The following is a 22,485-nucleotide window of genomic DNA, read 5'->3' on the forward strand; positions in this document are numbered from 1 at the left end:
TCTCCATCACACGCTGTGGAGAGTACAACCGTAAACTGTCTGGAATAGGTCTTACCAGGCCTGGCTGGCTTTCAGCCTTACCTTTAACTCAGTCCCCCACAGGGCTGTGGGAACAACCTGAAGCACGCATCTCCCCACCCCTTACTTCATCCTTCCTTGGCTCAGGATACAGTTCAAGCACTCTAGTGAGGCAGGAGACCCTCCGGGGGCAAGTTGTGGACTGGCCACCCCCTCACTTGAACACACACACCAACCAGGCTGAATCGCTCCAGGTACCTGCACAGGCTCTCTTCTTACCCTTGACGGAGAATGACTTTCATCTCCCTCCTCCTCAGATTTGACCCTTCAGGCCACACCTCCCCAACCTTGATTCCCAGATGGTTAGGGCCAATTTTCAGTACTCCCAAAACACACTACAAGTACCAAGACTAAAAAGGTCAAGTCTGTTTTAAATGATCTGCTAATATGTCTCCCACATCAGCGGATGTCGAGTTCCTTGAGGGAAAGACATTTATGCATCTGTGCACTTACTGCGCCCAGCACAGCACCTACAGAAATATGTGTTCACTGAATGGATGAAGGAGCACTTATGAGTATTGCAGGTGATTCTCAGGAGAGAACTGAGGCACTAAATAGAGCACTGAGAATTTATACTCAATTTATTAGTATAAACTTAACTTACATGGTAAATTGCTATCAAAAGATTATAAATGGAAAGAAACAACTTCACATTAATCAGTAGCAGCAGCAAACAGCTTGACCTGCTTAAAACAACCAGAACTAACCAAGAAATTCAGATCAAACAATAAATAAAAGAAGGCTGGACCAGCAAGTGAAGCTTCCCACTTTCATAGGGTGACAAAAGGATGGCCAAAGAAAACTCCCATTTTATCTTGAAAAATTAACACTGTAGCATTAACAAAATAACAAACTGAGCATTTTTATGCTTCTTGAACTACTTATATTCATTTTAAGGGGGAAAATAAACTAATCTTTATTCACTCTTAAAAGTTATACACAGAATGTCTTTCCTTTTCCAATGTAAAACAGATTCAGATCTTCAGCATCCTTCTTTTTTTCTATAATGTACTAACTCAGCATTAAAACAAAACCAGAACATGTAGTTACAATCTAGCATGTTATACATCCTTAAAATGATTTAAAAAGTGTATTAAATTGGGGCCAGCCCGGTGGTGCAGTGGCTAAGTGTGCACATTCCACTTTGGCAGCCCAGGGTTCGGCAGCCCCGGATCCCGGGTATAAACATGGTACCACTTGCCAAGCCATGCTGTGGTAGGCATCCCACATATAAAGTAGAAGAAGATGGGCATGGATGTTAGCTCAGGGCCAGTCTTCCTTAGCAAAAAGAGGATTGGCAGCAGGTGTTAGCTCAGGGCTAATCTTCCTCAAAAGAAAAAAAGTGTATTAAATAAAATTGTGCAAATAATATGGATAATTTAAAATGTCCAAGAACTCATTTATTTATTTTTTTGGTTTTAGTTAATTAGCAAACACAAATTATCTTTAAAATTGTTATGCCTCTTTATCCAGAAAGCCACAGTTTAAGAGTATATCTTGAATAAGGACTGACAAATAATTGAAGAATGCGAGTAAACTTTTCAATCTGATTTTCCTCTCAAGGCGAGAGTCCACTCCACGGTAGCTGGGGGTGCCTTCTGACAAGGCACAGTGCACACGCGCCCTCCCGAGACAGAGCTGCTGCAGCATCACCCGCAGCCATCGGAAGCAGGGCAAACGCATCATCTCAGACTAAACCTCAGAAGCAGTCATTTTTCTTTATATTGTTTGGAATTAAAAACATATTAAATTGATCCATTATGAAAATTCTGTTCTCCATATTGTGTGTCTCAGACCATGTCTGTATCTTAAGGCTATGAAACAATTTTTGTAATTGTAATAAAAAAACCAAATTATTGACTTTAACTTAAGAAAATTGTTGTTTGAATGACTAAATATTCAAGCAAAACAAAATAAATCCTTCTCTAAACTGTATCGCACACAAGTTGCTCATTTCCACAGGTTAACGAACTTTATGTAGTAATGTTACATTTGTCTTTTTTTCTATTTCTCATTTTCATGTCTTTATTTTGTGGTAGTGGGAGTGTTAGTAATGCAGTTAAGCAATTGCATGGTTCCTTGTAACACAGTTAGTGTCAGCTATCAACATCACTGCAATGAAGAAAAGTACTTCATATTTCACATAGAAATCTAGCTATGTGGCTTAGAAGACATACATTTGAATTTCTAAGCCTAGCTTCCTAAATCTGTTAAGTTTGAAGTCACTTAATTTGGAACATTAAAAAACTATCCTTAATGTAGGCACAGCAAATCTCACCGAAAATACATCATTATTTATTAAGGGTTTACTATATGCAAAATGTAGGGAAAGAGACATAAGACAAATGTATCTGTGATGAATTCCCTCTTTGATTATAACCTCTTTAAAGACAATGTTTAGTTCTAATCCCCAAGCAACAACAGACACAGTAGGCAACTCACTGCAAGTCAGCGTTACTTTATTCTCTCCGTGGCAGATGTAGAAAGGGAAGGACCACAGTCTCCACTGTTTCTTCACTCAGGGTCACAGCGAGAGTTGGTGGTAGTAGTGGAGGATGGGGACATGCAGTCCACACACAGAATCAGGCCCATCTATTCCATCCACCCACCCATCCATCCACATACCCATCCATCTGCTCACAGACCTATACATCACCATCCATCCACCCACCCACCCTCCCTCCATTTCATCTATCCACCCACCCGCCTACCCATCCATCATCCACCCACTTACCCATCAACCCATCCTATCTGTCCATCCATCCACCCATCCCATTCACTTACCATGCATCTATTCCATACATCCACCGATCAGTCCATTCATCCATCCACTAATCCATCCGTCTACCTATCCATCCATCCCTCCCTCCCCGTGCATCACTCTGTCCATTGTTTAGGCTTGGGAACAACACATCTCAACAGCAATGAGCACACCCAGCTCCCAGATCCTGACTTCTAAATACCATTCTCTGCTGAAAGGAACCCAGGGCTCATCCCAGGGCTGGGGCAAAGAAAGTACAAGATGAATCTGGAACATCTTTTGTGGCAGAAAGAATAAAAAATATTTTAAAATGATGGGTTCATGATAATGGACCCAAACACTGGGTTGAAGGGGCTCCCATAGGCCAAAGAAGGGACAATCTGAGCACCAATCAAGGATAGTAAGAGATAATGAACCTATAAACAAACAGAAAACCCCAAATCACATATATGATGATGCAGGAAGTGCCTGGTATCGTGTCTGGAGCATGGCAAGTGCTCAGTAAAGGTGTACTCCACGTGGTACCTCTAGTCTCTACACTATCAGCACACTTAGATCGCCCACGAGAGCACTGCTCATTTTTAATTTTTATTACAGGTATGTGCACCTCCCTGACAAAGCCTATACACAGCTTGCATGTGAGTCATCTTTATATCCTCTTTTATTGTTTTTGTTTTTTTTGAGGAAGATTAGCCCTGAGCTAACTACTGCCAATCCTCCTCTTTTTGCTGAGGAAGACTGGCCCTGAGCCAACATCCATGCCCATCTTCCTCTACTTTCTATGTGGGACACCTACCACAGCACGGCTTTTGCCAAGCGGTGCCATGTCCGCACCCCGGATCTGAACCGCCGAACCCCAGTCCGCCGAGAAGTGGAACGTGTGAACTTAACCGCTGCGCCACCGGGCCAGCCGCTATATCCTCTTTTAGATCCTAATTTAAAGTGCCCAACATCTACTATGTCTGAGGAGCTTGGGATACAGGAATGAACAAGGTACAGCTCCTGCCTCCAGGAAGTTCATAGCCTCAAGGAAGAGGCAGACAAGTGAACGAAGCTATCCTAGGTTTACTCATTTGTTCAACCAGTTTGCTGAGCAGTTATGCTGTGCAGGGCACCAGAAACAGAGAGAGAAACAGTCTTTATGGTCAACCAGCTTACCTTTTAGAGGAAGAGAGAGGCAACTAGGTGCAGAGTGATCTAGTTACACCTCTCCTCAGTGCTTGAGAGAAATGCAGGGTGCTCTGCAGCTGCCAGAGGAGTCTGACCAAGCTGGGTCCCTGAAGCACAATGTGCTCGGATGCAGAACAAGCCTTTGGGGCCAAGGACAGAGCGAGGGGGCACACAGCCCAGGATGAACACCTGGAGGAGGACAGCCTCCTGGCTACAGCAGGGGTTCTAGTGTTTGCCATGAGAGCAACAGGAATCCCTGCAACAGGTTTAGGCAGGGAACTGACCTTATCAAATCTGTGTTTTATCAACATGGCACAGGGTGTGATCCAGAGAACTGGAGGGGGTACGGAGGGAGACTCGAGGAAAGCAGCTGTTTCATTATCTAGGGGAGACACGATGGCAGCCTGCATTGTGGACCACGCACTCAGACCGAGGCTCAGGAGAAAGAGGGAGGCAGGCAGCCTTGAAAGACACAGCAATCAGTGCTGTGACAGGGAGAAGCACTGATCGTGATGGTGGAACCGGGAACACCACCACCACTCAATGGCCATGAGAAACCAAAAAAATCAGTCAGAAAAAGGGTCCCAATGGAGGTGACAGCCAAGACAAGGCCTTAGAAGGCCGGGGACGTGCATGGATGCTGGTAATCGTATTTTGTTGAATCCTTTGGAGAGAAGGAAGCAGGTCACCAGCGAGAGTGCATGTGAGCAGTCAGCACAGAGGAAGAGAAAGAAGAGTGACTGGCACCTGCTCCATGGCAGGTGGGGCCAGAGTGAAGCCCACAAGAACCAGGTGCTCCAGAACAGTGCTCAGGTGTGATGGCCACTCATGCAGCAAATATTTACTCAAGCTGACATTTTAAATTTACGTAAATTTTTAAGATCCTATCTTTTGCCAAAGAAATTACCACGAAAAAAGTGATTTGCAACTTAGGCAGTAATTGCATTTTAAAAGTTAGATGAATAAACAGGTTTGTTTATTAATCCCTAAGGTGTTAGGGTGAAACCTTTTAATAAATTTATAAACTTTCAATGTAAACAATTCTTCTTCCTTACCTGTTTTCAAAGTATAAATTTTTTTGAACTAGAGTTGCTTCAAAAAATAAGACTAATAATCAAAAAGGACTGTTAGTTACAGTTATGTCTGTAACAACATCTTGTCTGTCTGTTTAGAAATTTACAAGTTCAAGGGAGTAAAGAAGCCAATTAACACAAGGGCTCAGGTGACGGTTTCTCCAGTCCATCATCAGTGTCTCACTGGAATGCTCTACCTAGTCTTTCTTTGTCAAAACAAATACTACCAGCAGTATTTCCTCACCCAGGAATGAACAACAACTCCACAAATCTTTATTAAGAGCCTTCAGTAGGACAGACACATCTTCTGAAGGGTCCTCTCAAGCCCGGCCTCATTTTAGCACAAACTCTAATCAACCAGACAAAACAGCTCTCTCAGTCCTGTCTACTGAACTAATCCACCCTCAGTAACCAACCTGCATTGAGACTAAGCTCACACAATATCCAGCTCTGTTAAATAACAGGATGGAGTTAAGAACGAGTAAGATGCCTAACAGGCCCTGAGCGCCCCTATCCTACCAAAGTTCTCACATGCATCCCCTCGTTCCAGTGCCCTCAATCAACACTGTCCCTCGAAAGGAAATCCCAGGCAGTTAACAGCTCAGTAGAGTAGGAAAACGCAAACTCACATGACAGATTTTTAAATTTTTGTGAAAGGTAATTATTAGCTGACAATGCTGATTACGTGGGAAGAAAGCTATTTAACCTTACTTCAGATCACGTTTCTTACCCATCCAAAAGGGCTTTCATAGGAAATGCTTCCAAATAATCGGATAATAATAAATAAATACTTAGTTTTGTGAGCTTCTATAAATTAAGATGGAAATGTCAGGATAAATAAATCATCACAAATTCCACAAATTTCTAACAGTTTTTATGGCCTCAGGGTAAGGAATCAAGGAGTTCAAAAAACAAAGACAATTATGAAAATACCTACTTGCTTCTTGAATAAATTACACTTCTCTGTTAAGAACTGATTACAAGAATTTAGCTGTACTGCTCAGAAATGATTAAATATTATCAAATCGTTCTTTAACAGGCAATAAATGATTAGTAAGCCCTTCTCATTGAGAACTTCATGTAAAACTAAGTCTTTTTTTTTTTTTTTTTTTAAAGATTTTATTTTTTTCCTTTTTCTCCCCAAAGCCCCCTGGTACATAGTTGTGTATTCTTCGTTGTGGGTTCTTCTAGTTGTGGCATGTGGGACGCTGCCTCAGCGTGGTCTGATGAGCAGTGCCATGTCCGCGCCCAGGATTCGAACTAACGAAACACTGGGCCGCCTGCAGCGGAGCGCGCGAACTTAACCACTCGGCCATGGGGCCAGCCCCAAAACTAAGTCTTTTTAGTGATACAAAGCATATACTTTAAATAATAAATATGCCTGTGTTTCCTATTTAGGACACCTGCTTTATAATCAAATTCACATTTAAAAGGAATTTAGGGACTAAATATAAGTTTTCCAGTTTAGATATTCACTACATACTCTGCTAGAGCATTATGTCCCATATGTTATCATTAGGATGGTTTTTCACCATTTAGATTTTGCCTCCTTATTGCTTTCCTGAAATTATAAGTTTATTTACATTCACACTGCTGATGAAGAAACACAACTTTCAATCGTGAGCAGCTGTAACATCAAATGTGCGGCTCCACAAGGGCAGTGAAGGCGCTATGTGTGCTGTCATAACCCTGTGAGCCCCACTGGGTCTATATGCTACTGAATTACTTTATTGTAAGTTTGTTTCTCCAGTTAATCTTTTCCTGATGAGGCTTTAAAACACTATGATTTGTTAATATTAATAACAGCTATCCGATAAAGTATTCCCAAAGTCTTTTTATCCACGTAGATCGACTATAACAGTATATTCTGCAACCTGCAGCTCTTTTGTGAAGCACATGATCACATTTTTAATAAGCATTTAAATCCAAAATATTTTACTATTCAAGAAGGTAACTATTAAGAAAATTAAGGAGTGCTATGATTATTTGCAACCACAAGAAAAGAGAAAAATAAGTTATTCTATTGTAATATTCTAATATAAATCAACCCAACTTTTAAAATAGTAATAAACTGTTCTTTTTAAAATAAGAAAGCTACTCTCCAAAACAGCCTTGATATTTCAACTTTCAAAGTACACTACAGCGGATTCTATTTTGTTCTATTATCTGAAAATGCCTTTACAATAATTCTGATAACAAGAAGCAGCTCTAATTCACATAATGGCACATATCACCTATCTGTCTGTCAGTGAGACATCTGAAAGCATCTTTTTATTAGAAACACCAATCAATATGCCCAAGGGACTACAATACTGCTGGAAGCAATTCGTATTATCATTTCATCCTTGATGTTCTTGCTCTGAGCAACTTATTATTATGAACGGCATGAAAATGGCGACCTGTCACAATTGATTTTTCTTAACCTCCTTTAAGAATTTTTTCCCTCTTAAATGTAATCAAGGATCAACTTATTAAATATATCTCAAGCTAAGTTTTATAAAGCAGGCCATTACTCAAGGTGCACTCCTTATAATTTAAACTTTCACCAAATATTATTGTAACAGTAACTGCTTAGTAATAAAAACTTTGATCTGTTCAAAGTTCTAAAATAAAATGTCCGAACTTGAGTGGACTGTGTCTCCTGCTCTACATCTGTCCTCAATGGGTGCTACAAGGAAAACATTCTAATCCTGAAAAGGGGCTTCAAGAATTTCTTTCCACCTTAAAATCTTCCTCCATCCAACAATATTGCAGAATTTACTCTTAATCCCCATGTCTAGATAAAACATGTACATTTAAAAAAGTAGTCCAATAAACTCTTGTAATAAGTATAAAGCTGTATATTCTGATTATCTAAAATTATCAAGTTAGATTTCAAGAATTAATTTGAAGGGCCAACTTAAATGAATTTCCATGAGACATTTGTCAGAGTCACTGAATTTAGCTGCAGCTTCATTAATTTACACAGAAATTCTTATATTTTAGATTGCAGTGGCCACTAAGGGAACAGGAGCTCTCAATCTTCAGTGTGCAGCAGAGGCCCCCTAGTTTCTGATTCAGGAAGTCTGGGGCAATTCAAGGGGTGGAGGCAGTGCAGGCAGTGTGAAGTGGATGTCACCAACCCACAGCCACTCACCTGGGGTGTGAGACAAGGCTGTGCAGGCAGGAGTCACAGAGTAAGACCAGAGGTAAGGCAGCAGCTAGAGAAAGGGCCTGAATTTCTGTTTTAAGAAAAGAGTACCGAGGATGAAAGGCATGCTGTGTGCAACACAGGAAAGACGGAACAAGGAGGGAACACCTGTTCAACCTAGGACTTGTGTACAAGGGTGAGCATACTTCTCTCCTCACTTTTCACTTGAAGTTTTCCTTTAAAAAGCAGGTAGAGAAGAACAGAATGGACAAAATGAAGACAAAAAGGAGAACTGGCCAAAATAAGGGTTGGACATTAGCTGAGCAGAATGACCAGTTTAAAAATAAATAAAACTGGTTAAATACCTAACACCCATCTGCTCAACTCTGGGAGGATATTTTAGAAAGCACAAATGTTGGTCCCAAGAACTTCCAGCACAAATGGGAGTCACACTCATGTCACCTAGGTCACGGAGAATGGCTGGCGGTTTCCAAGAGGAGAAGGGACTCCTTGGAACAGCCTTCACCAAAGAGCAAAGCTGTGGTGGGCGCAGGGCCACTGGAATGGGGGTTCGGTGAGTGAGTCTGAATACTAAAGACGTTCCAGGGGTCCTGTGAGTGGGTGTGAGTACAGAGAGCCTTCTGATGTCTATCTACTACCATAATCTGTAAGACCCCCTGCTGTTGCTGAGCTGTCTGTCTGGATCTGCAGGCAGTGACTGCCACACTGTGATAAGTTCCTGTCTGCCCTCTATTCCTTGGACACACCCACCCTGACAACCTGCACCTTTAGACCAGCGATCTGTGTGTCTGTTTCTTCATTTCTGCTTTGGCTCTTGAACATCAGCCTGAGAAAACCACAGACTTGTTACTGGTTCCATTATAAACTTAAGATTCCCAGCACCAGTCAGGTCCTTAGCACTGCTCATTAATTTACGAGCCTAAACTGTTTGGCTGTGACCCTTCTCGGTGCTTCTAGGAACTCAAACTCTTACCATGCTCTCCACCAAATGCACCACCTCAGTTATTGTTATCATTAATTTTTTTTTTTCTTAAATCAGCACTGCTTTTCCCGTAGTGTTTTTCATCCTAGAAACTTAGGGCAAATTCACAAATTCATACGTTCCTTATATATACTACAATGAAGATAGGAAATAAATGAAAAACGGAGCAAGGTGGGGGAGGAGGAGAGGGAGATACTGACTGACTGATTGATAATTGTAAATATTCTCTACAAATCAAAGAAGCCATGCCATATTTTATATGGTAGCTATTTTCCATATAACAATATATAATTTTCTTTTAAGTAATCTTAACATTTATATATTTCAGTTACTACTGAATGCCCATGAAACTTATTCTTCCATAGAATATTTTTTCTTCTTTATAAACTAAGACCCTCTCTTCCTTTATTGAGAGCATTAATAGTTTTGTGATACTGATGTCCTCAAGACAAACAAACAAAATCAATAAAATCCTTTCCCTCCAGTCCAGTCGGTCAGTTTTTGATCACCACCACTTCTCGGTTGCTTCGGCCTCCTGCCTAAAACATGCTGCGTCTTCCCTCCCTAACCCTGGGGCCCTACCCTGCACACATGACCTTCCCTTGACCACTGACCTTGAAAAACTCCACCTATGTGCCCTTGCATTTGAATTCCACCCAAATAAATCCATGGCAATGGTTTTCATTTCACCAATATTTTCCTAATTGCTGCATCCACCGGCTTCTTTTCACTTTTCCTCCCCAATGACCTCTACAGACCAGCACGCTGCTGTTCACCAACCACCTCGAAAATGTTTCCTCTTTCAACGTTCTTTCAGGGCTGCCCTTCCTCTGCTAATCCCTTAACTACTGGTTTTTTTTTTTTTAATGTACAAAAAAGGTCTGTAAAATCTCATCGATAACCACACTGTGGGTAGCCAGTAGTGCTGTTCATCAAATATTCCCAATTCTCCCTCCTCCTGCACTTGGGCTAGGACTGTACCTCCTTGACTCCTTCAACTTTGCTGAGGCCATCAAATTGCTCCAGCCAGGGGCCAGCCTGGGGTTCATGGGTTTGGATCCCAGGCACGGACCTAGCACTGCTCATCAAGCCATGCTGTGGTGGTGTCCCACATAAAACAGAGGAAGATTAGCACAGATGTTAGCTCAGCAACAATCTTCCTCAAGCAAAAAAAGGAAGATTGGCAATGGATGTGCGCTCAGGGCCATTCTTCCTCACCAAATGAAAAAGAAATTGCTCTGGCCAAAGAAAGGTGACCTACATTGCCCTACTGGCACCGTAGAGTCAGTATGTAATTTCCTGTGTTGGTTTCTTCTTATCCCAGTGGTCATGGAAGCATGTCTGCAGAAGGGGTCCCTAAGGGACCATGATGAGCAGAGTACCTGCCAATAAGTTAAACATGGTCCACCAGGAGAAAAGAAATCTCCGCTGTAGTAAGCCACTGTGGGTTTAGGGCACTTTGTATTACAGCAGGACTTAGAGACCTGACTCACTCAGAAATATGTATTTCCAGTCCAAACTACCCTGCTGTCAATGAACTCCACAGCGAAACTTCACCTGAGCACGGCATCCATTGACGTCGTCATACACGTCCCGTGCATGGGACAGCTCTCAGAATTGAGTTCAGGGACGGTTTTGCTTCCCTTAAGAAATCGAATGAAACTCAGGTAAATGATTCGATTTCCCTTTTAAATGTTTACTTTTCGTTTCCACTAGCCTTCTCTGAGGTCCAAAAGTTTGTTGATTTACTAAGCTCTGGAAGAACACTGAGATGTAGTCTTTAGACAACAATGTCTTACAAACAGTGAATAATTTCTGTCTTCCCTTCTCTGGTTAGGAATTCAAATATCACATAATCTTTTCATTCAATATATATCACAAACATTTCCCCCAGATAAATCACATCTGCTACTTTCTGTCCATTGTAGCATGCTTATAACCTTGTCCCAGATTTTCCTATAAATCTAATATTTAACACTCCAAAAGATTTAGTGACATATGCAAATTCAGAGATTTTATTTCTCTCCTAAGATTATTCCTTTATTTACAGAAAAATGTTTCAATATCAAGTTGGAGCTCTATCTATAGTGCCTTCAAGGAGAAGCAAGCACCACGTCGACAAGTCATGACCTCCCTGCACCGCAACCACCCTGATATAAACCCAGAATCTCGACGGAATGCACACACAGTGCTGAGAAGAGTGCCTGCCATATGTCCACAGCCATCACTGTCACCACCATATCTAACTGGAAGGGGGGCACCGAACGTGACTAAGCACCAGGAAGGTGCAAGCCACTGAAAGCACGTCAGCTCCATGTGTGAGATGGACGAGTGGCAGGGTGAGGACTTAAACCCAATTCTGCAAACCCCCAAGATGCCCACCTAAAAAACAGTCTGTTAACACCGAGGAAATGTAGAAGGCTGTTTAAAAGTAAACAAAAAAAGAACAGGGAGAGGGAAGAGAAGGAGGAGGAGGAAAAACAGGAGAGAGAGGAGGAGTGCGGAGAAGGGGCAGTGGCAACTTTCCAGGCATGTGGCGGCCAGCGCGCACAGTGCCCTCCACAACTAGTCACTCAGGGAGCGTTTCTCGACTGACAGTGAGGGCTAGACTGAAAGGCTACGGCATTCATTCACCTTTCACGTTTCATTCTGTAGAAAGATAACAAGGATGGGTAACAGACAGCACTTGCCCAGGGTCAAAGAGCTGGTCAGGGGCAAAGCTGACTCTAACCGAGGCAGTCAGGCTCCAGGGTCAAAGTTCTTAACTGCGCCACAAACCGACAAAAGGTCGCCTCAACAGCCCTGGACCAACACCCAAGGGAAAGAGCACACTGACACAAAACTAAAGGTGAACAAAGAAAAGAACTGACCACACAGACACACAACGAGAAAGTGACAGGAAACAAGCTACACTGAAGAATAAGGCAGACTGAAAAAAGGAGTTGTATTAAAGGCAGGATAGCCTTTAAGAAGTTTAAACTTATATTTAAAATTAAATTTACCCTCTAATATTATAATTGTAAAAGTAAAATGATTAAGGAAAAAAAACCCTAGAACTCATATGTGCATTATTAGAACATCCTAGTTTTACTTACTAAAGGAAAAAGAAATCACTCTACTTCATGGAAAACATACATAAATATGTATGTGATTCTAACTCTGTCAATAATTAGTTTAATAATTTATTTTTAAATAACGTTAACTCTATTGTAGAATGCTGACTTGGGTATATTTGATTAGAACATATTGGGTATATCTGATTTGCTCAAATGCAAGCCAAGTTGCAATATCAATCTACAGAGATAGTCTTCCCTGTCATCACAATCAGAATTTATACGAAAATAACAGTACACCTTAGTAAGCACATCATACACAGACACCTGGAGTCTTAACAAACACAGAGATATGAAATTCCATTAATCTCATGGGGATAACGCATGTACCCAGTGGGTGGGTGAGGACACCCTCTGGACAGGAAGCACCGTCAGTGCTGGTCAGCTGCACTGCAAACGGCCCCAAGCATCACAGCGCCAGTGCTGTCTTCCTAAATTTTGAAGGGTTAACTATTTTTTAAAAATCACATTTAGCTGAAAAAATGGAATACATTTTGTCTTAAAAAATATCTTTTCAAAGAAATATTTCATTTCTATTGCTTTGTAATAATATGTCCTGCAAAAGACAACCTTTACTATTAATTACTCACAAAGCATGGCATTAATCCATGACAGGATTTTTTACTCTACTTAGATACACAGAGGTTATGTTCCAAATAAAAGTAAGTACAATGCACAGGCAGAAAGAGCTTCTCATTCAGTGGACATCAGCACATTTTGTGACTTGATCATACAAAATGTATTATCCAAATAACAACTACTGAGAATTCAAACTAACTTTTGTTATGATTTAACTTAGCCACACGTGTATACTGCATAAGTAACAATTTTAGGAATATAACAGCAGTCTTTAAAACCAAAATCTGGTTTTCAATATGCTTCTTCTGAAATGGAAGTAAGTTAAATAAAATTAGTTTAACAATATAACACATCGAATTAAATACCATAAAAACATTAATACAGATTCCTTTATTTTAAAAATGAACCATAAACATAAAAATAAGGAGTGTAAACTGTAAAATAAATAGATTGAAATTAAGACTCATAATTAACTGTCAAGTTATGGGCAAATTATATATCTAACAATGAAAATTTAAGACACATATAAAACTCTGACAAATCAAGAAAAGATACTTTTGGAAATTCTACAGTATGAGCATGTTGTTATATAAACACAGAGAATTCATAACCTAAATCACCAGCACTTTTGAAAGTCTGTTTTTATGCTATATATTAAGCTAAAATGAACGAGCTATTCAGAATGACATGTACTTTTTTACTGAAAGGAAAAAGTAAGTTCATTAAAGCAGCCGTTCCTTCATCTAGCCTACCTTATTTTTTGGATTGGATGTGTTCATTACACTTCGAGTCTCTTTTCCAGTATAAATGACCACACCTATTACAGTACCTGCAAAAACACGAAAGTGGTCCTTATAGAGATATTTTAAAGGGTAAGCACAGAGATAACATTTTCTAGTTAACTGTTTTGGTGGAAAATATTACTACACTATTTTATATAAATTTATCCAATAGCATATTAATTTGGCTAGTTCGAGAAAATCTAATCTCAACTTTTAACATAAAATTTGAAAAACTCATTATTTCTTAAGTAATACAAATTTACCTACATATAACGCTAGCAAATGAACTAACATCCTTTTCACTGACAACAGAAAGAGTGACATTGTTCATTAATGTCTACTAAAATGGTAACTTGACACTGAAGTTAAATAAAAAGAGGCGACATTCTTAACTGATGGAACTCATCGTGTGACTTCAAACCATGCCAGCGTCAGCTGCAGCAGTCCCTCTAAACAGAAGTCTACAAGCTTCCACTGCACATTTACAGACTACTGGGTCTAAGAGCCTTCGCTGCTATTTCGGTACATACACAGTTAAAACAGTAAGAGAAACATTACAAAAACAACATATCATTTTGAATTTAGATGTCATTAGTCTCTTTTACTCCTGTCTCCTGAAACTTTGGTTTTCTAATTGCACGTGTCAAGGAGAAGTGATAATTTTGTGGTCTGTCAAACTTAAGATAAACGAATAAGAGGTCACCCTTAGAAGAACCCACAGACCACAAAGGCTCAGAAGCTCTCGTCTCCGGAGTGTCAAAGACCATGGAAGTCTATCTCTAGATTGGCAGCTACCTATAATTTATATTCCTTATTTTCACAAATTTTGAAGGTGAGAAATATGATTAAGATGAGAGGGGCCGGCCCAGTGGCGCAACGGTTAAGTTCACACGTTCCGCTTCTCAGCAGCCCGGGGTTCGCTGGTTCAGATCCCGGGTGCGGACATGGCACCGCTTGGCAAAAGCCATGCTGTGGTAGGCGTCCCAAGTATAAAAAGTGGAGGAAGATGGGCATGGATGTTAGCTCAGGGCCAGTCTTCCTCAAAAAAAAAAAATGAGAAAGACAAAATATCCATACTCACTGAAATCAACCATCGCAGAATTAAATATGATAATTATACAAAAATACTTCCATGTCACATGAGGTCAATGTGTGAAACTTAGTGAGTCACAAGTAGGCTCCACGGAGTAAAAAGTAGGATCTCAGCAACCTCTCGGATTTATATGAGCAACGGTAGCTGCGTATTACAAACATCACGTTCAAACAGCTTCTGCCACAGGACGTTCAAGAAGATGAAGGCTGCTGGAATACCACTCACAAGCGACACCTGCAGAGGTTACACAGCTTTTCTCTTTTGGAATAAGCATTTCCTTTTTTCCCTTTTTAAACTATGTGCCACTGGGAAAGCTACAAGGTTTGAATTTAGCGTGTGAAGTTCAAATTTATTGTGTTCTTGAAAAGACAGTAAGCTCACATTTGGCATATAAGCTAACCCAAACTGCACAAATGCTATCTTTATATATATTATTATCCAAATAAACTTCCTAGATGATATGTTTGTACTTGCTATACAGAAAAATATTAAACACATAATGATACACTATAAAAAACTTTCAAAAAAAATATCACACAATTCTTTTGTCAGTGAAGCTAAATGTTAAATCTGACCTGATATTTTCTTCCTATTTTGCCAATTAAGTCTAACTTAAAACATAAAAGCGTCACTAATGTTAAATAACCACAAAAACAGAACAAGACAAACTGCAAACTATTTTTAACAACAGCAGAAGAAACAAGCCTGAGAGAAAGCAGACGGCTAGAACCACTCTCCTAGAGCAGGGAGCCGACTGGCAATGTTGATCACAGGCTGTGGTACCGTTTACAGGGCCGAGAATGAGACTGAGAAATGACAAGACTAACAAGAAACACCTCATTCAGATATACATAGAATACAGTCAGTATCTGCATGTTAAATATACCATATATAGTAAGTATTTAAAGAATTTCTCATGCAATGCTATTAGTATAATCTATTAAAGTTTGGTAAAGGCTATCATATGTACTATTTCATTTCATTCTCACTAAAAATGAGTACTCATGTAGTTAATGCATTTTTTTTCTGAGTCTGTCATGCTATTTATTTACTAAAATTACTAGAGTCAGTACAGAATATCTGGAATATTCTTCATTCTCTTTGAAAAAGAGTATGTATTTATGAATTATTATAAGCTAAAAGATTGAGTAAACCCTGTATATAGAGTAGAAAGAAATATGGGAAAAGACTACCTGTTAATTTTGAAATTGAGACATGAGAGGGGGATAAAATATAACACATTCATCAGAAATAACAGAAGATTGACTACAAAAGAGAAAAATGTTGTACAGAGAGAGAGAGACAGACAGATCGAGATAGCCATCAACCAACCACAGTATTTCCTGACTCAGTTACACACCGAGAACCTGCTAGATTCGGCAGGGAAAGTGCCAGGGCCACTTGTGGCAGCCTTGGGAATGGACGACAACCTACAGATGCTCTCCTGGTGCCAATCTCAACAAGACCTGGTGTCTGGCTGCTCGTGGACTGCAGTACTTTCACGTGCTGGGAACCAAGGGAAGGAAAGGAAAACACCAAAGAGCATGAAGACACAAAGCAGGGCAGGGTACCCATGAACACTACACACCTGTCAGGACCAGCCACACAGCCTGAAGACAGGGAACTATCTTCAGGAAAGTTACACAAAGAGACCAAGGCCAGGGACACAGAGAGTGATGGGGAGACCTCACCAGCTCTAGGCTCTACCAACTGTGCAAGTCAGGGGAAGGTGTCAGAACAACAGGAAGTGACGGACAGAATGTCTCCACCCACTCCCAGACCATTGCAACTGCCCCATGAGATGGAAGGTTTGGGAAGCATCAACTCCCACCCCTGGCTGTGAATTAAGAACTGCATGCTGGGGTGTGTTGTTATTTCCACTACTCCTGCATGCCCAGGTTCCACGTGTCTTCGTGTATACCAGAGCTCTCTGGGTCTGGTCTCTTAGGTGATGTCTTAGTGGGACGGCTTCTCCTGCTGTCTCAATCCTATGTGTACTAACCTTTCTCTAGTACAGGAGCCTCGCAAACTATGTATGGTAAAGTGCCAGGTTTTGTTTTTAAATTTCTAATCTGCCATGAGGACTAAATATAACAATAAATTACCAAGAGAAATGAAATAACAAAAACAAGAAAATATGTCCCCCAATTTTGTTAAACATTAAATTACTTCGTCAAATTGCTATAAAAGTTTCCAAATGTTTACTCTTATTTTCTGTATTTATCACAATCAGTATCAGCCATGGACCCGCTGTCTGAGCACACAGATCCTGTAGTCCTGCTCTGAGTGCTCAGCCCTGGACCCCTGTCTGAGCATACATGTCCTGCAGTCCTGCTCTGAGTGCTCAGCCCTGGACCCCCGTCTGAGCACACACATCCTGCAGTCCTGCTCTGGGGGCTCAGCCCTGGACCCCTGTCTGAGCATACACGTCCTGCAGTCCTGCTCTGGGGACTCATCTTTGCTTCCGGGCTCTCTTCAACTTAAGATGGGAATATCCCCTTTTCTGCTTATCAATGGAACACAGCACCACTACACAACACTGACTGTGCTTTGGAAAAGTGATGTTCTCTGAACCATCAAGGAGGAAACAGCAGCTTGGCGCCACAAGAAGTTGCATTTGCCCCTCTTTGGTGACCGTCAGTCCTTGTGTCTGTCTGTGTTAACATGAGTCCTTGCTCGCAGGCATTCAGAATCCTATGACAAGGGAGGAAGGTCTGAGTTCACTTCACCAGGAGGCAACTTGAATTCAACTGACATATAACACTGAAAGAGCAAGATTTTAAAAGATTCTGGTCTTTTCTTCTCAACATGTAATCAAGTATAAAGAAGATAGCCCTAACATTACTCCTAGAAATCCAGTTTTCAAACACTCGGATATGGCAGTCTGGTAATACACAGAGTCCAGTAATTGTTCACATTAATAAGGTTTTTAAGTAAAAATAAGTGCATGTTAAAAGTTTTGAAATTAATTTAAAAAGCTTGCATTTTAAAAATGCCCAAACACAAATTAAACTTTAAGTCAGCTAATTTAAACTTTTGGAATTGATGGTTTTAAAGCAGTCTAAACACTCTCCAGAAGATAAAATACCCTGGCACATTCTATGTGTCATAGAGAACAGGACAGAGCTGCCGAGGAGGCAAGTGTGTTGTGATTCCTCAGTCTGTGTCTGCATTGCCGAGAGTGCAAGTGGAGCTGCCACTCGCCAAGGTCTTCTAGAGAAGTGAGGCCAGGAGACAAAAACTGTACACAGGGAATTATCAGGGATATCTCAGAAGCCTGAGCTCAGGTTGCTTCTGTCTCTTTGAGGAGAAAGGCCACAAATCAATAGTACTGGGATCAGTAACAACATTCTGATAGTCAGGAAACAAAAGATCAAATAAAATTTATAAATAAAAAGAATCTTCGAATATCTTTATGAATGAACTAAACTCTGAACCTTTATTAAGAAGAATAAGCATCAATATGATGGAAACAAAATGGAATACAACATCTAGATACAGAAAACGTAGAATCTGTGACCAAGTATTAGCTTAGAGTGGCATACTGTAAACATTTACCTAAAACTATTAAATGCTAAGTGCTGAATGGCAATGGCTGCCAAGGACAGCACACCTGGATTCAAATCTTGGTCCCACTACAGCCTAGCTGTGTGCCTTTCTGAGCCACAGTCCTTCACCCACAAAGTGAGACTAACAGCAGCACTTCACTTAACTGTGGCAAGGCTTAGACAATCCAGGACCATCAGCAAGGTGCAACACAAGAACAGTGATGTGAAAGAAGTGTGAGGACAGGATTCTAATACAGCCCCTGGCTGCAGAGTACCCTCCCAATGGTGGTTGCAAGACTCTTCCTGAGGGCTATACAACCAAGGACCTGGCCTGCTCCCTCTGAGGACTCTCCATGGTGTGAACACCCTTCCTGGGGCTACACACCTCGGGACCTGGCCTGCTCCCTCTGAGGACTCTCCATGGTGTGAACACCCATCCTGAGGGCTATACATCCCAGGACCTGACCTGCTCCTGCTGAGGACTCTCCATGGTGTGAACACTCTTCCGGAGGGCTACAGCCCAGGATGTGGTCTGCTCCCTCTGAGGACTCTCCATGGTGTGAACACCCTTCCCAAGGGCTATACAACCAAGGACCTGGCCTGCTCCCTCTGAGGACTCTCTATGGTGTGAACACCCATCCTGAGGGCTACAGCCCAGGATGTGGCCTGCTCCTTCTGAGGTTATCTTCATGGTGTGAAGACCCTTCCTGAGGGCTACACAACCTAGAACCAGGTCTGCTCCATCTGAGGACTCTCTATGGTGTGAAGACCTTTCCTGTGGGCTACACAACCTAGGACCTGCTGTGCTCCCTCAGAGGTCTCTTCATGCATGTTACCCTTACTTTCTCTCTCTCTTTTAATTGGAGAAATTTGAAAAATTCATCAGCACAAAAAATAACATCAAACACCTCACAGAATTTCTATCTATTCAAATTGTCATCTTTGTTATCAACTTGCTTTTTTCTGGTTACAAGTAATAGTAGAAAACTAAATCTTCTTTTATTCTCTCTCCCCCAAAAGATGGGTGTGTGTACCTTTGCTGGAGTCTGTTTTACACTTTCATGTACACACAGGCCCCCATTTAAACACATGCACACAGAACTGCCCTGAATGTGTCTGATCCCTTCCTTTTCTCTGTGCCAGGCACCCTGGCCCTTAGATCATTTTCTTCAGCTACTCTCCCTCTCAGCACCAGGCCTTCACATAAGTGTCAGTACTGCCAGGAATCCTCCACAGCCCCCTTCCATCCATCTTACCCAGTCACATCGGTGTATTCTTTAAATCTAGTCCAAATATCTCTTCCTCAGAGAAGCTTCCCCCAAACCTGGACCAGGTAAGGTTTTTGGCTTATTTGTTTCCAGGGCACCCAACACCTTTCTGTGATACTTAGCATAGTTGAAATTATCAGTCTCATTTCCTTAATGTCTTTCTCACCCACACGCTCCTGAGGACAGGATCCTAAGGACTTTGTTCCACACTGTGTCATTAGTGCCTGGTCTGGAGCAGAGATTCCATACAAAACCATTAGAAGGATGACTGACTTCAAAGAGAGGAGGGTTCCCAGCATCGGGCAATAGACACTGGGAAGACAGACAAGCCTACTTTGAATGTTTCCTCGGGTTCCTGTGCCCAACAGTGACCTTAATGCTCCCTGCTGCTAAGCTTCATTCCTGGCACCATTAGCAAGGTGAATTACTTTCTGAGAAGGTGACAATCATTCAGATTTTCAATAACACCCAGAGAAATTTACTTTACAAGATGTAAATTTAAATGGCCACCCTGTTTGACTGCTAGAAATACTCCAACATCCTCCAATTTTACTAATAAGAAAATTAAGAATCTTCGTCCTGGCCCCTAAAGCTCAGACACAATCTACCTCCTAACGGCTCTCTAAGTCATCTAAGACTTCTCTCCCTCCCAGACAATGCACCACACTGACCTCCTATGAATTCTGTTAGATGAATGAAGAGAGGTAAGGTCCCTCTAAAATCACCATTTGCTTACCTAGCTCTGCTGTGCCACCTCTCATTAAGGCACACTGTCAAGTTTGTCAAGAAACAGGTGTCAAATCCAGCAAAACATCTGTGCATTCCTACACGAAGATGTACTACCCACAGCTGCTTGGGGCTTGCTGCTCAGAGTGCAGGGTGGTAAGCAACAGCTCCGGCCTTGTCCTGGGCTTGTGCAAGATGCAGACTCTCAGGCCCATTCCACACCCACTGAAGTGGAGTATATACATAATGGAAGGCATTTTGAGAAGCATTTGTTTGGAGTCACTCAAACACACAAAGGATCACCTTTATGTGAGAACTTATGCTAAAAATAGAACTTATTTCTTACCTGATGCAACAATGGTGCTTGCCCACAAGGTGTTTTCTATGCTGAGACTTTCATGAACAGGCGGATCACTGTCCTCCTATTCAAGGAAAGAAAAGGAAAGAATGGCAAATTAGCAAACTTTTTTATTACTTATAATTCAGATTAAAAACATACTGACCAGCAGTGAAAAGGTACTGCAAAACAGAGGTGAAAAACAAGGGAAAAAGAGGATTCTGGGAAGATGGCAGAGGAGGAAGCATCAGGAATCTCCATACCTGGATGACAAGTGCAGGGGCATAATCTATCTGATGGAACTATTTTGGAATCTGGGGCCTGCTGAAGGCTTGTCACTTCCAGGGGAAGGCTTGGATGGTAAATTCTAGTTAATTTCTGCTCTTAGCACAGTAGGAGGTACTTGTCCCCACCCCAAGCCCCTGGCAGGCAGCTGTGCACATGTTCCTGGAGCAGCCTGCACACAGCGGGTGGGAGCCAAGGTGGGCAAAAAAGTTCTGTGCCCCCAACACTGAGAGTCTGTGCTCTGACTGCTGCTTGCTGCTTCGGACCACAGAGGTGCAGACACAGAGGCGGGTGGCCACTGCGGCTGCACCTCTCCCAGTGTAGCAAGACCCCTGCCTCCTGCTCAAGTGACTTCCAGGAGAGTTAAAGGGTGTGCGTCTTTTCTCCTCTTCATTTTTCTCTTTTTCCCCTTTTTGGAGCCAGTCATTAAAGACTAGGACATTCAAAAACAACTGCATACATGGAGAAAATTAGAAAGTGACTGTGCATGCCCAAGAAAAGGCTCAGGCAAAAACCTAAGAAGACACTGAGTTTACACCTCAGGCTGATCCTTGGCACAGATAGAGCCGCCAACAATCAAAAAAACAATAAACAAAAACCAGATGAAAAAACAGCAAACCCTGAGGAAGGGGTAAGTTTGACTTCTGGAGTTACCACATTATTATATCAAACGTCCAGTGTCAACAAAAAGTCACATGCCATGAAAAGAAACAGAAAAGTATAGTCCATTCAAAGAAAAAACACAAATCAACAGAAACTATCCCTGAAAAGGCCTGATGGCAGATCTACTGGAAAAAGACTTTAAAAGAAAAATATTAAAGAGGTTCAAAGAAATAAAGATATGAAGAAAGTCAGGAAAATGATGTATGAACAAAACAGATACATGAATAGAGAGACAGAAAATCTAAACAGAAACCAAAAGAAATTGAAAAGTACAAAAATTGCAATAAAAAGTTCAGTAAAGAAGTTCAAGGCAGATTTGAGTAGGCAGAAGAAAGAATCAGTGAATCTGAAGATAGGACAATGGAAATGATTAAGTCTGAGGAACAGAAAAAAAAAGGTTGAAGAAAATTGAAAGAGCCTAAGAAATCTGTGGGACACCATGAAGGATACTAATATACGCATTGTGGGAGTCCCAAAAGGAGAGGACAGAGAAAAACGGACGGAGAAAACATCTGAGGAAATAATGGTGAAAAACTCCCCAACCGTCATGAAAGACATGAATGTCAACATCCAAGAGGGTCAACCAAATCCAAGTAAGCTAAATTCAAAGAGACCCACATAGAGACACATTTAACAAACTTTCAAAAGATCTAGAGAGAATCTTGAAAACAGCAAGAGGAAAGCAAATCATTACATACAACGGATCCTCAATAAAATCATCAGCAGATTTCTTATGAGAAACCCTGGAAACCAGAAGGCAGGGAGCCAATATAGTCAAAGTGATAAAAGAAAAAGAACTGTCAACCAAGAATCCTATATACAGCAAAACTGTCCTTTAAAAGTGAGGGAGAAATCAAGACATTCCCAGATAAACAG

The 22,485-nt window shown here is 41.2% G+C and overlaps 1 protein-coding gene across 8 annotated transcripts in view; it reads right to left on the minus strand.

Moving 5' to 3' along the window:
* ATP9B (ATPase phospholipid transporting 9B (putative)) overlaps positions 1-22,485 on the minus strand; it is a 280,330-nt gene that overhangs the window by 120,193 nt on the left and 137,652 nt on the right. For all 8 annotated transcript variants that reach the window (XM_046672314.1, XM_046672313.1, XM_046672312.1 and 5 more), the window contains 2 exons: positions 20,671-20,746; positions 13,660-13,736 (listed from right to left, as the gene is read on the minus strand). In XM_046672314.1, the coding sequence (XP_046528270.1) occupies positions 13,660-13,736; positions 20,671-20,746 (153 nt within the window). The remainder of the gene's footprint in view (positions 1-13,659; positions 13,737-20,670; positions 20,747-22,485) is intronic.

The sequence above is a fragment of the Equus quagga genome, chromosome 9, assembly GCF_021613505.1.
Source record: "Equus quagga isolate Etosha38 chromosome 9, UCLA_HA_Equagga_1.0, whole genome shotgun sequence".
Lineage (NCBI taxonomy): Eukaryota > Metazoa > Chordata > Mammalia > Perissodactyla > Equidae > Equus > Equus quagga.